The following is a 15,337-nucleotide window of genomic DNA, read 5'->3' as shown; positions in this document are numbered from 1 at the left end:
GAGAGCTCCTCAGGTTTTGACAGCCAGCACTGTTGGCTTTGGTTAGATGGAGGATGTGTCAAGAAGGGCTTGGACTAAAGTCTCATCCAGCCTTTGTGTTCTAGCAGCAACTGAGGATTTGCATATAAATGGAGTCAGTCCATGCAGTATTAAACCTAGGACCATTTGTCATTTTCAGAGCTTGTAACTGCTTAGATTTGTGAGGTCTCAGAGGAATAGCATGGAGGAGCTGAAGGCTTCTGTTCCTCCTTAATTTTGAAGCTGTTCTCCTTACTTTTGGGGCTGTAGAAATGGGGGGGTGCAAGACACCGGTGTAGGGTTTGCTCAGATGCCACTAAGTGCCCTGCACTGAGATGGAGGAATCATGCCCTGCAAGAAAGGCAAAGATTTGTACCTCTCTTCATTCTGAGCATCTTTTCTTGCCTTTGAATCCAGAGAGACAATCCCTCCTAGGCTTGCAAAGCCCCTCCTGAACTCAGAGACAGATGGAGAAATTGATAAAATGTCTGGTAGCATTCACCCCACTCTTTACCCTACTATGCCCCAATTCGGATGCAATGGGCATGGTTCTGCTGGCTTCAGGGACACTGTGACTTGGGGACATCAACACCACGAAAGGAGCTGGCCATTTGCAACTCAGCATGCGCCCAGCTCCTTCGTGGCAGGGCATAGCTGAGTAGATAAGTGATGTTCGTAATATTTCTCATCTAAACTTTGTTTTCCACCTGTCCTTGTGTCTCTCTCCCTCTCTCTCTATGTCTCTGTGTTGTTTTGCGTGTCACCCTCCGTGCAGGTGGAAAAGCCCAGCGTAAAGCCTTCCAAACCAAAAAAGACCACAACAAGCCATAAACCCCTGAAAAAGGCCAAAGACAAGCAGATTGCATCGGGCCGGGCCGCCAAGAAAAAGAGCGCCGAGACCTCCAACACAGCAAAGCCAGAGGACAAGGAGAAAAGTAAAGAGATGAACAATAAACTGGCTGAGGCAAAAGAGTAAATGTCACTGCACTTTCCTTTCTTTCTCTTTTTTCTTTTCCTCCTTTCTTTCTTTTTTTTTTTTTCTTTTTTTTCTTTCCTTTGATTAAATAAAGGCCACAAAATTAATTAGAGGCTTCTAATCTGCTTTTTGTTCTGATTGTATTAGAAGCTTTTCTGTTTTATTTCCGAGGAGGATTAGCGAATCCTTGTTTCTGAGGTCAGGTTGTTCTGCTTTGCCTGCACAACACGGCTCTGCACAGAGTGAGGGCGAGCGCAGGAGGGATGTGGGAATGCACAAGCGGGGTCGTAGGAGATGAAGGGTATGGATCAACTGTGAGTACGTCCAGCAGCCTGTCCCTTTCCTTGGGCTTGGTCCTTCAGTGCTTTGACAGCATGGAAGTGCCCGTCGAGGGGCTGTGCTTGCATCCCACGAGGTCCTTTTTGGGGTAGGTCGTTGTTCAGTCACCTCCCACTGGTGTCAGCAGGCAAAAGCCCTTGGAGAGGATCAGAGGTTCATTTGTGGTGCCGTGGATTTGCCATAAATCTGCTAGAATTGGTGATGTGGCTGAGAGCCATTTCTCCTGGTGAAACCGGTGGGAGTTTTGCTCCAGAAAGCAACGGGGAAGGAGATCCCATTGCAAATAAAGGGCCCGATCCTCCCCCAGCCTAGCTGTGGTTGCACCGGGGCAGCTTCACCCCTCAACACGACTTGAAGGCCTTGATTCAAATTAAGAGGGAGAGAAGGTGCAGAGAGCAGCGAAGACTTCCCAAGAGTGTGGCAGGCCAGACTAGGTTATCAGCAGGTTGTTCTTCCCCGTTGTTTCCCCTAGGATATGCATCTTTTTAGTTGTTCCTGGTTTGTTTTGTATCTTGGTCCGTTTTCTTCACTTCTGGGGTGCCAGTAGACAGCGCTAAATTCCAGAAAAAGGTTTAGTTTGCAGGTGTGGCCTTCCAAGGAGTAGAAAGAAATGAGTCACCAAGGTTGTTTTTGTCAAGGTTGGAGGCTGTTAGCCTCTGTTGTTTTGACTCTACTAGTTGTTGGAGCTCACATTGGCTTGTAAGCATCCTAAGAGGGCCATAACCCAGTTGCTGGGATCCCCAGACTCCCTTCAAGCAAGATCTCGGGTTTTTAATCTTACTGTGCCCAGCAAGACCTATTTGGAAGCTGCAAGAAGAGGGGGACCATTTGTCAGCAAGTATGGACTAGCCCAGCAACTTCACGTTGATGGGACTGGGTGGATTTCCACAAGCTGGAGGGCCAGACTGGCACTAAATACCCCAAAATTAAGGTCATTGAGTCAGAGGGAGCTAGGAGAGGTATGGCCCCAACCCAAATTTACGTGCCTAATTCCTGGGTTGGGTCCTAAATACATCAGGATTAACCCTGATCTGACCAAACAGAGCTGTTAAACTCTGCTGTCACAGTTGTGCAGAATAGATGGAAGTGAAGATGCAGGGTCCTTCTTTGTTTTTGCAGCTCAATATTTCCATCCTAACACACAGTCCAGCTTGAAACTTCGAGAGAGCAGACAATTGGGAAGAACGAAGAGAGAGAAGTAGGGCAGGGAGGCGGTGTAAGAGAAGGGTTTCAACTGTGTTGCTGTGAAGATGTTTGAGTGAGGAAAGTCTCGCTGTTGGGATATTTGAGAGAAGTGAAACTACCTAATAGGAAAAGGGATGGGCTGGGAAGGTGCAGAGTCCCGTTTTTGGAAGCTCACCCCGTTAGGATGGGATCTCTTGGAAACAGGCGTGAGTGGTGGGCTACAAGGCTGAGAGACAGTTTCCAAAGAGGAGGGAAGCTCTGTGGTATACAGATAGTGACATTTGCTGGCCTTAGTGATGAATAAATGCCAAGTTCAGTGTATTGTGTGATGTGTCCTGTTTGCCTTGCGCTAACAGCCTAAAGCTTTGAGTATAAGTAAGTGTAGTGTTCTGAATTCAGTGGTGTATTTCCAAGCTTAGCTGTGTTAGAACTGTGTGCTATGAGCTAGTCAGGTTGTGTATGTGGAAAATATATATTCATATATAGAAATATATATATTTAAACCTCCAATGTTTAGGAGGAAACCAGGGAAATCCTCCAGGAAGTAAAACTGTGGAAATCTTTGCGAATGTAACGCATTTTCGATGTGCATGCTCCATGGAGACGCTGACCTGTCCATAGTGACCATTGCTTTTTCTGAGTGCTCAGAAGCCCCTGCAGCACTGCTCGAGTGCAAAGCTCAGCTCTGTCTCCAGAGCAGCTCGGCGAAAGGCTTGCGCTGAACTCGCGGAGGGGAACGCAGCTCCCAGCTCTTCCCACCCCATCGCACAGGGGGCAGCTGGCCAGAGGAGCCCCAGCTTCCGAGACTCTCTGTGGTTTCTTGGCATTTAGGTGCTTCATCCATCTTCACACTCTTCAATAACGTCCCTTCTTATCTCAGGATATAGCAACAGCCGTGAAGATGACGTGTGGCAGCAGGCAGAAAATGTCAGGAAGGCACGTAGACAGTTGACAACAGCCCAGCACGCTGAGCTCACTGCATACATAGAAAGACCATGCAAAGCCACGCTCCCAGTTATTTTTTGCCCTAAGTTTCACATTCCAAGTGACAGCGCAGTTGCCACCATTTCACCTTGAATTCGGTGGTAATTTAGTCCTTGAATTCAATGGGAACCAAATTTTGGCCAAGGGATGTCAGTAAGAGCCATGCTCCGACCACCTAACCCAAGCGTATCCACAGCCACTCAACATCCCGGTCCTCAGGGTTGCTTCTTCTCCATGAAGAGCACCCATCATGGTGTATAAATTAAATAAGAACAGTGAGTGGTCAGAATGTGGCCTTATATTTCCTTAATACACAAAGATTTTAGAGGTTTCTGACTGCAAAGCTAGACATGAAGGGCTTGCTGGTGGTCAAAGCGCCTTCTTTAGTGGAGTCACCTTCCAAGGGCCATTTATCTGCCTGGTTTGGACGCCTCTCTTTGGGAGGGATGAAGGATCCTTGGAAGGTTTCAATTTTTGCAGAAAGAGCCTGGGAAACCATCAGGGCCTCAACCTTAGAGAGCCACCGAGTAGGGGTGTGAATCCTTCCTTTGCTCCATTGCAGCAGGTCCTCAGCATACATTCGAGCACGTGGTTTAGCATCACATTTAGTGCCGGGAACCGCAGTAGAGTCAGGACTCAGGGTGAAATCCTGCATTGCTCAACCTCCCACAGACTTTCCGCCCATCCGGCCCACTCAGGTTTATCAGAAAGGAGACAAAATCTCTGCCGTTTCAAGTTCACTTTGGACTCTGAGCTTGTCGATCCCACTGGGAAAGAGTGCTCTGCTGTTCTGTGTTTCCAGCTACCACAATGCTGACTCTGTTTCACCGCTAACATGTACTATGTTTTTGCTTTCCTTGTAAAAAGAAAAAAAAAAAGAAAAAAGTAATGTTTTGCTTTCTGCCCTGTGAAAGTTCCTATGCTGTCAGTTGCTTGCTTTCTCATTTTCACTGTATTGTACTGTTTCTCCTTTCTGCAAAATGGTGCTAATTGCTTCCCGAGCTCCTGTTTTCTGACTGCTTTGCACACCGATCACCTGCTTCTTCATTTGCAACGCGTCTGGTGTAAAAACACGGCTCCCATGAATTCCACAAACTCTTGCCTCTTGGAGGCAGATAGGAAGTGTCTAATTAATATTTTGTGGCCTGGGTTTGGTTGCATATCACAAATTGTCTCTTGTAATGTGTTAAGCACACCTCCTCGTGGTGCTTTTTCATTCTTGCTGTTCGTATGAGAATGACACAGACACACACACAGACACACAGACACACACACACAAATTAATGTATAGCCAATTGATTGTGACGTGCTTGTGATCTTTGCTTGCTCAAAGGGTTTTTTCTTTTTCTTTTTCTTTTTTTTTTTTTTTCCAATGATAAATAAATGCTAAAGACAAATACCACCTCCTTGATCTTGTTTTCTCGATAAGAAGCACAGCTAAGTGAAATACACTCCCAACCGTAATCAGGTTTGGATGCCCGCCCTCTATGCCTGCCGTAGGGACACAACTGAGCTGTTGCAGTCTGACTCCCTTTAGGTGCCTGCTGCCCTCAGACTAGCCTGACGCAAGAGCTAAGCGTTTGCAAAAGGTGAAGATGGACAGTGAAGTCATGTGGACGGAGCAGGTAGTTGGCTTTTATTTTATATACGCATACCACGTGTTGAGCAGAGCTTCCCTGCGGTGAGTGCCCGGCACGCCGGCTGCTGCTGCACCTCGCTCGCGTGCACGCTGCAGCGGAGCAGGGAGCAGACACCGGGCTCCTCCGGGAGCTGGAGGGAGGGGAGATGCTGTGACCCCAAGTGATTTATTTACACGCCCTTTCCCAACTGCCTACAGCTCTTGCTTGTGCCCCGAATCTCCTGAAGGACCCACGAGGGGTCCGAGGGCTATAAATCCGTGCCAAAAGGAGGTGGCAGATGCTTGGGTTGAGCACTTCCAATGCGCAGCAAGCCTGGCCAGCTTTGAACAGGCACTTGGCGCTGTGGAAGTGCAAAGCACTGACTCGTGTATCGGTGGGAGTGCTGGCTGTCTGGGAAAATAGTGGTTCAGAACAAAGCAGGGCTGAGGGCACAGCTCGGTTTCAAAACGGTGAACCCTACTCTTAGTTTCATCTCTTTTTTTTTTTTTTTCTTTTACCTGGCCTGTAAGCTCCTACCTGCAATTTTTTATTTTTAACCATGTTTTCTCTTTTAATGGATATTCCAATAACATCCCCACCTACCTGGGAAAAATTGCCCGCTTTGGGGCTGTATCCTGAAATCCCTCCTCCAGCATTGTGCTGCTGCCCTCCATGGAGCACTGACCCTTTTCTGCATTGCCGTTGCTGGGTGGTATTTTTCATCCCTGCCTCGTTTACAGCTCACTTTCTGAACTTATTCCATCTGTGACTACATGCTAACAGCAACGCTGCTTTCTGATGTCCTGCCATATCACTCTGCCTTCCCTCTCCCTTCCCCACCAGCCTCATCCATTCATCCATCACACATAACTACAGGAGTTCTGAAGTGTTTCGGCTGGGCTGTAGCTCCTGGAATTTATCATTTCACCCCTCCACAGCTCATCCTGGAGAAAATGTTCACTCTTAAGAGGCTGGTCATTGATGGGGCTTATCTGTGACAGTCCATGTTGGCTCTCAAAATGTCTCAGAGTGTCCTTCCCCTGCTGCAGCATGGATGTGTGGTCTGGTCCCACCCAGGCAACCACACACAGTGCTGGAAAAAAATCCCCTTGCTGCCCTATTGCTCTCTGAACTTGCTCAACATTGCAAAGCCTGCACACTTGGAGGGGCTTTGATGGTTTTCTAGGAGAAAGTACCTCCTAGATGCTTTTCTAGGAGACAGCAGGGCCAACTGGGCTGAGACCAAGCATTTGGGACCTGGGCTCCCTTTTCTTCAGCCATCACTGTCTGAATCCACTGTTACTGACTAACTCATTAATCTTTGCCAGGTCATTAGTAACAGGCACTGCCCACCCATTCCCAAGGGCCGTTGTGAGAGCGATGTCTCCACAAAGTGTTGGAGCTGAGTTATTAAAAATTAAATGCTTTGTCTTAGAAGGACATTTAGCATAGCTGTGCTGGCTGGGTGTAATCCGGTGATTTCAGATGCATCGTGTGCTCACACACCTGGAAAACTTGTGCAGGGGAGGATGAAGAGGTTGGGGATGAAGAGGTTGGTGCCTGATGCTCTCCATCCCTCCCTTTGTGGGACACTGCCATTCCCAGCATCAGATGGGAGCTTGTGTGGCTTGGGCACGGGATTGAGGTTGAATTCTTGCTGTTCCCAAATCTCTGAGCTTCCTTTGAACACCTCACTGACCATTACCTTACACCCCTGACTGGTAAACCCAGGTCCAAGGATGAACAGTGGTATTACATCAGCTGACATATCAGCCCTTGCACAAATGCAACCTCTTGCTTCTCAGGATCCTTTGGACCTGGGGTTTGTTGTCCTGAGGTGTGCCAGCGCAGGAGAGAAAGGGACCCTTTAGGAAGATGTCCTTGCCATAGCTGGCAGCTCCTGGCATCCAGGGAATAACCATAATTCCCAACAGCAACGCCAATGTGAGCTGAAGAAGAAGAGCTGTGCAGGAAGAAGTGTGAAGACATGACCATGTTCAGCACCACAGACAGAATCTCATGTGCTGTTGCAAAATATCATGATGTGCAGACACCGACTTCATCTCTCCCCATTTCCAGCAGTGTCTCGGTAAGTTTGATCCAGTTGGGGATTTCACAGCCTGCCTCCATTTGCCCTTATCCCCACAAGGTTTCTGGGCTGGGAGTGATTCCAGTAACGCAGCTGAGCCTATTCACAACTCAGATGTCTGCAGTGAGGGATGGCACGGCTCTGAGTACTTCAGGACTGGCTGTTTATTGTGACCTGTGGAGATTGCTTGTAACCAGATTTATTTTCTGTTTCAGGGCGCCTTGGAAACAGCTGCCTGCTGAGGACTGTCATGAGGAGGAGACGTGAGCCCAAGGATGAAAGAAAAGCCTGCTAAAGGATGCAAGGCACCTTTGTGCTGTCTGAAACGCCAGCTTTCCCTGCAGGGAGCCTGCTCCACGGAAATCAGTCGCCAGAAAATGATGGATGAGGAGTAGTGACAGATCCCAGGGATGTGTGAGGGCACTGGGGCATCATAACCATAACCCCCTCCTTCGCTGTCTGCAATTCACTGGTGTGAGAGATGGAAAGGGGGGAAGCTTCTGAACCTCTCCTTGTTGTCATCTCCCCACCTCCCACCCCACCCTAGCCAGAGCCATGTTGCAATCCCCAGCCCTTGAAAAAAAAAAAGAGCTGATTCTTTCCATATATCTGTGAGGAGCATCCTGGCTTGTGTCAGGAGCAGTGGGGCCAGCAGGGCCAGGGAGGTGCTCATCCCCCTGGGCTCTGCTCTGCTGAGGCCGCCCCTCAAGTGCTGGGTTCAGCTTTGGGCCCCTCACTCCCAGAAAGGACATCGAGGCCCTGGAGCGTGGCCAGAGAAGGGCTCCGAAGCTGGGGAAGGGCCTGGGACACAAGTCCTGTGAGGAGCGGCTGAGGGACCTGGGGGGGTTTGGGGTGGGGAAGAGGAGGCTCAGGGCAGAGCTTATTGCTCTCTGCAACTGCCTGAAAGGAAGGGGTGGGGAGCTGGGGGGTGACCTCTGCTCACAGGGAACCAGGGCCAGGAGCAGAGGGAACGGCCTCGAGTTGTGCCAGGGGAGGCTCAGGTTGGCAATGAGGAGACATTTCTGCTCAGCAAGAGCAGTCAGGCCTTGGGACGGGTTGCCCAGGGAGGTGGGGGAGTCCCCGTCCCTGGGGGTGTTCAAGGAGAGGTTGGACGTGGTGCTTGGGGACAGGGCTTGGTGGTGACATTGGTGGTAGGGGAACGGTTGGAGCAGGTGATCCTGGAGGGTTTTTCCCCAGCTCCTTCCCATGCAGTTTCAATGCCCTCAGCACCCCACCAGACCCCGTCCACCCTCCACAACATCTTCCTTCTTACCTTCAAACCCATTTTCCCTCCATCCTCCCTGCCAGCTTCTGTCCCACAGCTGCTTCCCCAAACTTTCACTTTCTCCCACTTCCAGCACCTCCAGTGCATCCCAAATACCCAGCTCTACCAAGGATCTTCCCCTTCCCCTCCCTGAGTTACTGTCTGGTGTCTGGTCTCGTCTCTTGGACTGTAAGCTTTTTTCTTTGCCTGTACTGTGTGGTAGCATTCACTGCTTGGAATAAACAATACCTCACCCTCCGACGGCCCTTTTCTCTCTCTCATTTCTTGGTGTGGCTTCAGTGGCTGTGTCTGCAAGTGCCCGGTGTGTCTGTCCTCGTGGCCAGTCCTGCAGTCGGTCCTGCTACCACAGCTCTGTCTGTAGGCTTTTGGGATGGCTCTGCTCGTCTTTCTGTTCCGTGGTGCCTCTCTTTCTTTTTTTTACAGCCACAGGGGCAAGATTTGTTGTCTAAGTGGGAGCCTGGAGTTTTCAGGCGTTGTCTAAGTGGGAGCCTGGAGTTTTCAGGCGTGGCCGTCTGTCTTTTGCAATTTTGATGTATCTGAGAAGAGCTTGGCCTTTCTCCAGAAATGTCCTGAGATGACAGGTGGTTCAACAAATACATCAACCGAGGAGAACAAGGGAGAAGTCTTGTAGCCCAGGGCAGAAGAAGCTGATGTTAAAAGAAATATATTTCCTACATGTCAGAAGAAGCCAACGTGGAAGAAATTACGTTTCTCGGCGCAATACAGAAAGCAGTGGGCAGAAGTGCATCGCTGGAAAGCCAAGCAGATGCACCTCTCAGGGAGAGACGCAGAAGCTGGCTTAGCAGCAGGGCATGTTTCAGAGATGGATACACAGGAGGCTTCTGGAGGTTCAGAAGATGTCCTGAACATCTTCTTCTTCCATTCCAGGCTTGGACTAAACCTGCCCATGGTCCCTTCTCCCCGTGAGTACAGCAGGGACCCAACTGTGACAAAGTCCCTGGTGGCCCCTTGCTCCCTCCTAGCTCACTGCCAGCCTTCCTTGTCCTAATTTATTGCCTGACAGTGCTGTTTGGTCCATGCTGGCTGGAGGTTTCAGTGCATGTCACCTTGCCAGAAAGCAAAGGAGACTCTTCAAGCTGAGCAGACAGCCAGGCTCACAGTGTGGCCATCAGTCTTTGTTTCATGGGCCAAGACCTAAGTCAAGGCCAAATTGAAGCTGGTTGGGCATGGATGGGAGAAGGATCAAGCAGTGCTTGGTCCCCTGGGCTTCATTCTGTGATGTTCTGCCTGACCTTGGCTGTGCAAGAGCACACAGAAGAGACAAAATGTATGTGGAGGACCAGTCCTCTCTTTGAGAAGCCTGGAGATGCCATCAAGGACAAGTAAGACCTGCAGCTGGGTTGTGCTTGACTTCTCCAGGCTCTAGGGATTTCGGTGGAGATCCTGGGGAGATGCAGTGGGAAAAGGAGATCACTTGGTGTGAGCAATACCTCCCATGTCTGTTCCCTCCTGTTGTGCTTTCATTATGCCTCCTCTTCCTCCAAACTCATACTCTAGGTTCCAAAAGTGAAGAAGTTCTAGAAGAATGTAAAATAGCAGCCAAAATCTCATCTGTCCAATGTTAAGGATTAGATGTTTTTAAAGACCAGATGCGTGAGTGACACTGGCATGTCTAAATTAGATCTAGACCCAGGCTGAAGCAGTTCATTTTCCTGCTGTACCTTGCAGGTTTAGCTCCCACTGCTTGGTGCTGTTGCTTTTTCCAAGGGAAGTGACGGAGACCAGATGCTGAGTACAGCACTAAGGCTTTTTGCCAGGACAAAGAAGACTTGTATTTCGGTCACTGCTATACTGAAAGCAAACTTGGTGCACAAAGTACAATAAAGCATTCAGGAGAAGTGACTGGCCACGTTTTCTAACCTCATTGTTAAAGTGTGTGCCCAGGAATTGATGAGTTTATGTCTTCCAAGAAACATGAACCTGTCACTGCTCTCCTGGGCAAGCCCCAAAACCAAGAGGTTAGTTCCTCCCCAGAGGACAGCCGTCTCCTCACCTGAGTTATCTGGGAAAGAAGAGACAGATTTCTCATGATTCTTTGCAAAAAATATCCCTTTGGTGTCAGACTTCACAGATACATGTGCCTGGAGCTATGTTGCTGTTCCTGAGCCACCACGAGAGGATTCCTTCTACTTCTAGTTGCTCTTGAAAGCATCGTCTGATTTTCCACATGCCTGGAGTTGACTCTGCTTTATGACTCCCAAATAGTTAAACTGCTTTGGATGAAGATAATTTTGCAGAAGAGGATGAACATCACCAGCTCTCTTTTGAAGTGAGGCCACCAAAACTCTCGGAGAAGCAGGGGTGAGCCATGGGCAGGTCCCCCACATCTGTGAAAAATGGGAGGTCTCTACCAGGACCCATCATCGATGGAAGCAAGTCTGGACCCCAAGGCACAAGAGCACAGTCCTTGCACGGGATGTTGCCCATCAGAAGTATCTGGAGGTCCTGGTGTGCTCCCTGCTTTTACACCAGGGCCAGAGAAGAGGAGACCATGCAATATTTGTCTGCGGTGGTCATCCACTGGCTCTTTCCAGACACCAGGTGCTGCCTCTGGGAAATGAACCCCTGCTGAATTTTCTGCATTTCTGTCTCTTGGCCGTAACCTGAGTAATGATCTGTCACCTCCAATCCATCCGTTCTCCATTTCTCACCTTGTCACACCACGTAATTAACCTCTCCGACACAAATGGGTTGCGCCAGGCAATGGCTGGCTGCCGACAGCCCTCATGCGTGCAAAGATCTCCAGCCTATTTGGCTGAGACAAAGACCATTTCTAAATGTTTCTGCCTGTGTGTTAGGACTTGTTATGGTTCAGGATCTGGCTTTTTTTCCTACCCTCTGATTTTCACCCTCCCAGCACGCTCTTCCCAAGGCTGGTACCCAGGGCTGGACCCCATTGTGCAGCCCCACAGAGAGCAGCTGGGGCTTGTGAGAGGCTGTGCAATGCTGCATTGTCCCTGGGTGCCAACGCCTGGGGAAAATAATGCAGTTACCTCCCCCTCTATACTCCTCCCAGCTTAAAACAGGTTCTGAATGAGCTTTACTGGGAAGGACAATTGCACGATTATATGAATTCGATGCAAACAAAGAGGAAGCCAGGGGATGGGGATGGGACGCAGCCTTTTCCTCCTGCAGGAGGCTGGCTCCGAGCCAGCCTGTGCTAAAGAATCACAGAATCACATCTACATGGCTGAAGGAAGCACACACTCATGAGGAAAGGGCCAAGAAATTAAAACAAAGCAGTAGCCACCCTGCAGACATGCACGCTATGCACCAGCCTTCCAGGATGCCTCAACAGAGGCACCGCAGTGAGGCTGCTGGAAAGGGTGAGTTCCCCTGAAAACTCCAGCAGAGTTGGACTCCAAACCCAGGGAAGAGCTGGGATTAGCTTGGCATTGCCCTGCTGCAACCTGGAGCACCACACAGCAGAGAAGACCTGAGCTCAGGCTCTATAGGTGCTGCATCGCCCCATAGCAGATCAGGAACAGATACCTGGTCACTTCCTTGGCTCCTGGAGTACCTGTGGGCAGCTTTCCACCTTCCCAGTGGTGTGTAGGTGTCCTCGGACCTGCTGCCTGCTGGCAAGGACGTGCTGACCTCTCCAGCCTTCTCCAGAGACCAGCAAACAGGTCCTGCCCCAGCAGATGTCCATGCATTGGCATCACGGGGCTGGTTGGACCTGACATGGACAGCTTCCCAAAGAGCTGCCCTGAATTACCCCTCATCCTTTTATTTAGGGTGCTGGGCTCACCCCATTCCCAGTTAGGCAACCAGTAGGTTGGGCGGACTCCTGCACAAGCAGCCCCAAACAGTGAGCACTGGGGACACTGGGGAAAGGCTTTGCCAGCCTCTGCCAACAGCTTCTGGTAATAAATGTAAGCACGAAGGGCAGGACAAGGGTGAGTATTTAAGCAAGAGCTGTCCTCCCGTGGCTCTAAGCATGGTGTTGCCCCACTAACCTCTTGCACAGGGCAGGTTTGTCTCAAGTGTCTTGTTTTCTTCTCCTGTCATTGACCAAGGAGATGGTTATACCGGCTCTTCTCCTGGCCCCGGTGCCAGCCTCGCCTTCCTCTCACGAAGATCCAGGCTGGGGTTTTTCCCTACACAAAGCCAAGGGCAGGCTGGAGGGGACACGGGGGGTCTCCTTAACACGACCACCACACAAAGATCCATTTTAAAGCTGAACACGTTTCTCCTGCTTCTCCATTTTCTTTCTGCAGCCTCACAGATCCCTCTCCATCCATCACACGTCTCGCCTCAGCCCTGGAGATCCTTCTTCTCCTTCCTAATGAAGATGAATTCCCCCATTTCCTACACTTTCCTTCCCCTTGCACCCCCTCCACTCTCTTCCTCCAACAAGCCCTATCCTTCCCTCCAACATCCATCCAGAGACTGTCCCCACAGCATCTACCCTACCTCCAGAGCCTTGTTCCCACCTGCTCCATCCAAGACCACCCCAAACCTACCCTACAGGAGCTGTAGTTTCCTCACGGCATGTGCTGCATAATGCAAACCTGGTGCTCACGTTGATGCTTCTCTGCTGTTTTACCCCAGGGACAGGGCTGGCCCCAGGGATCCTATAACAGATCCTACAATAGATCCTACACCTCGGTGTCACCAGCACCTCCTGGTGTCTCCAGGGGTCACGGAGGTGCTCTTGGATGGGGTTTAGCACATGTTAGCTGGGCTTTCTTTCCTTTTTTTTTTATTTTTTATTTTATTTTTATTTTTTTTTAATGGGCACTGGGCACTTTCTCAGCAGCTCAAGAGCTCCCCTGTGCTATAGGGCTTTCCCCACCTGCCTTGAGGGAAACAAACTGCTTCTTTGTAAGACAATTTTACAGCGAGGTGCTCTTTCGATGCAGGTTATAATCAATTGGCAAGCATTTTTCATAGCTGACCCATGGTTCTGGTCCCAGCTAAGTCAAGGGCTCCAGCCCTACTGATTTTATGGGCATCCATGGGTTTTGGAGCAGCTCCTTGCAGGGACCAGGACCAGGCTCACCAACCATCCCCAGAACATACCAAACACGTGCGGGCTGCATGGGGAGTGCTCTGCAGAGCCAATTCCAGCTCGGGGAGGACATTTCGTCGTGGTGCACCACCCTGTTGCTCTGCCAGCATTGCAATGATGCTCTTTCTCTGCTTGCAGGACCCCTGAAAAAAATCCTGGTGCTACAGACCAAGAACCAAGTACCTTAGTGCAGGACCAATGCACATGAAGCTGAGCACTTTCTTCCGAGCAACGGTTGGAGCAAACGTATAGTCTGCATGAAATGTGTATCGTCTGGCTGGCATATAATAAAGCTGATGATCAGAGTTGAATGATAATTTCTCTTGTCTCCCAAGTACTGAGAAGTTACCAGGATCTGTATAATGCAGTTAGCATGACTGTGCCTTGATTTATTTTCAGTAAAGTCGGAAAAAGAAAATGGGTCCCGTTCTCCCTTTATTCAGTGCTGTGGAATGGCGCTGGTTTCATCGGTCTCTCTCCTTTACACAGGCAACAGGGAATTCAGATTCATGGATGGAAGAACCATACCGGGTTTCAGAGATTATCCTGGAAGCCTAGTTGGCAGGCTCAGCAGGTCTTTTCAAAATCCTTGGAAGCTTTTTAATGCACTGTAAATTCTCAGCCACAGTCAGGAACCCACATTTGGATGCTACCAGGTCAAAAATGTCTTGTGTAGCATCTGGAAGAGCATCTGATCTCCCTACTATTGCATTGTAGCCAAGAACATCTCAGGCCTTTTTTTTTTTTTTTTTTTCTGAGGCTTTTAACATCCAATTTGTTCAATTTGTCATTTATGGCAGATCCTGTACAAGACACCTTGATGGAATTAGAAATCAGAGTTTTTGCTGAAAAACTGTAAAGTACAAACTAGAAATGTAGGATGAATGTTCCTGTTTCATGGGATTAGTAGGTGTGTTGTGCTATAGCTCCTTCTTTTCTGGGTGAGGCTGCCTATGTCCGTATGATTTATGCAGCACATAATGAGAGATGTAGTCCAGCCCAACAGCCCTGCAGATGGCCAAGAGTACGAATCATCCAAACTTTAATAATTACCTCTAGGTTTAGCCTGAGGTGTTGTGACACTTGGAGCAGGGATTTGTTTCACCTTGCCCAAGCACTAGCTTTAAGCAGAAGGATGTTTTCCCTCCCTGAATTGATTACTCAAGGCAGCAGAGGAGGGGAGAGATGGGCAGCTTTCATGGAGCATGGCAGCTCCAAAACCAGAGTTTGGTTTGCGGGGTCCAGTTCATAAGGAAACTGCCGTGGGCTTGGAAAAGTTGTCCAAGTGTTTCAAATTGTAAACACAAGCACCTAGACTTGATACACCTTCTTCTCGTATAGATGTGCTCCTCATATACAGACTCCTGCTGTGCAGGAGTAAATCAAGAGTAATCCCAGCCATGGCTGGATCAGCTGTAGAAGGAGGTATGACTTGTAAATCCAATCAATCTTCTTCACCTGCAGAGCCCCTTTGTCCCTACTGCTGGTCCTTATTCATCTTGTGCCACTGCTGGGACACCCCATGACGGCCAAAATCCCAAGGGTGCCAAAAGCTGCACAGGCATGGGACAAAAAAGCTGGGAGCCACCCAAAAGACCTCAAAAAGTAGTAATAAAAATGCCTCGAGCTCCTGATGATTGTGTTGTGAGTTCTCTTTGGCAACAGGAGGTTGGAAAGATTCCCCTCTTCTCGCTAAAGGGATAAAATACAGAGAAGTATTTGTAGCAACAGGGCTTGTACAAGCCAGGAAGAAACCAGAGTAAATCCAATCACTGAACCATTGCAAAGCACCTCTGAGAAGATGTGA

At 49.4% G+C, this 15,337-nt stretch overlaps 1 protein-coding gene across 2 annotated transcripts in view; it reads left to right on the top strand.

The window, feature by feature from the left end:
• Window positions 1-13,919, top strand: part of MAP6 (microtubule associated protein 6) — a 35,665-nt gene extending 21,746 nt beyond the window's left edge. Inside the window, exons 3-4 of one of the 2 annotated variants that reach the window (XM_084512299.1) lie at window positions 794-990; window positions 13,669-13,919. In XM_084512299.1, coding sequence (XP_084368425.1) covers window positions 794-990; window positions 13,669-13,738 — 267 coding nt within the window. In that variant the 3' untranslated portion in view covers window positions 13,739-13,919. Of the gene's footprint in view, window positions 1-793; window positions 991-5,039; window positions 7,999-13,668 lie in introns of those variants that run through there. The other variant, XM_084512300.1, reaches the window with a different exon arrangement.
• The last annotated feature ends 1,418 nt before the right edge of the window (window positions 13,920-15,337 follow it).

The sequence above is a fragment of the Aythya ferina genome (assembly GCF_964211825.1).
Source record: "Aythya ferina genome assembly, chromosome: 1".
Lineage (NCBI taxonomy): Eukaryota > Metazoa > Chordata > Aves > Anseriformes > Anatidae > Aythya > Aythya ferina.
The sequence above is the reverse complement of the archived record's forward strand: the minus strand, read 5'-3'. Positions and strand labels throughout refer to the sequence as shown.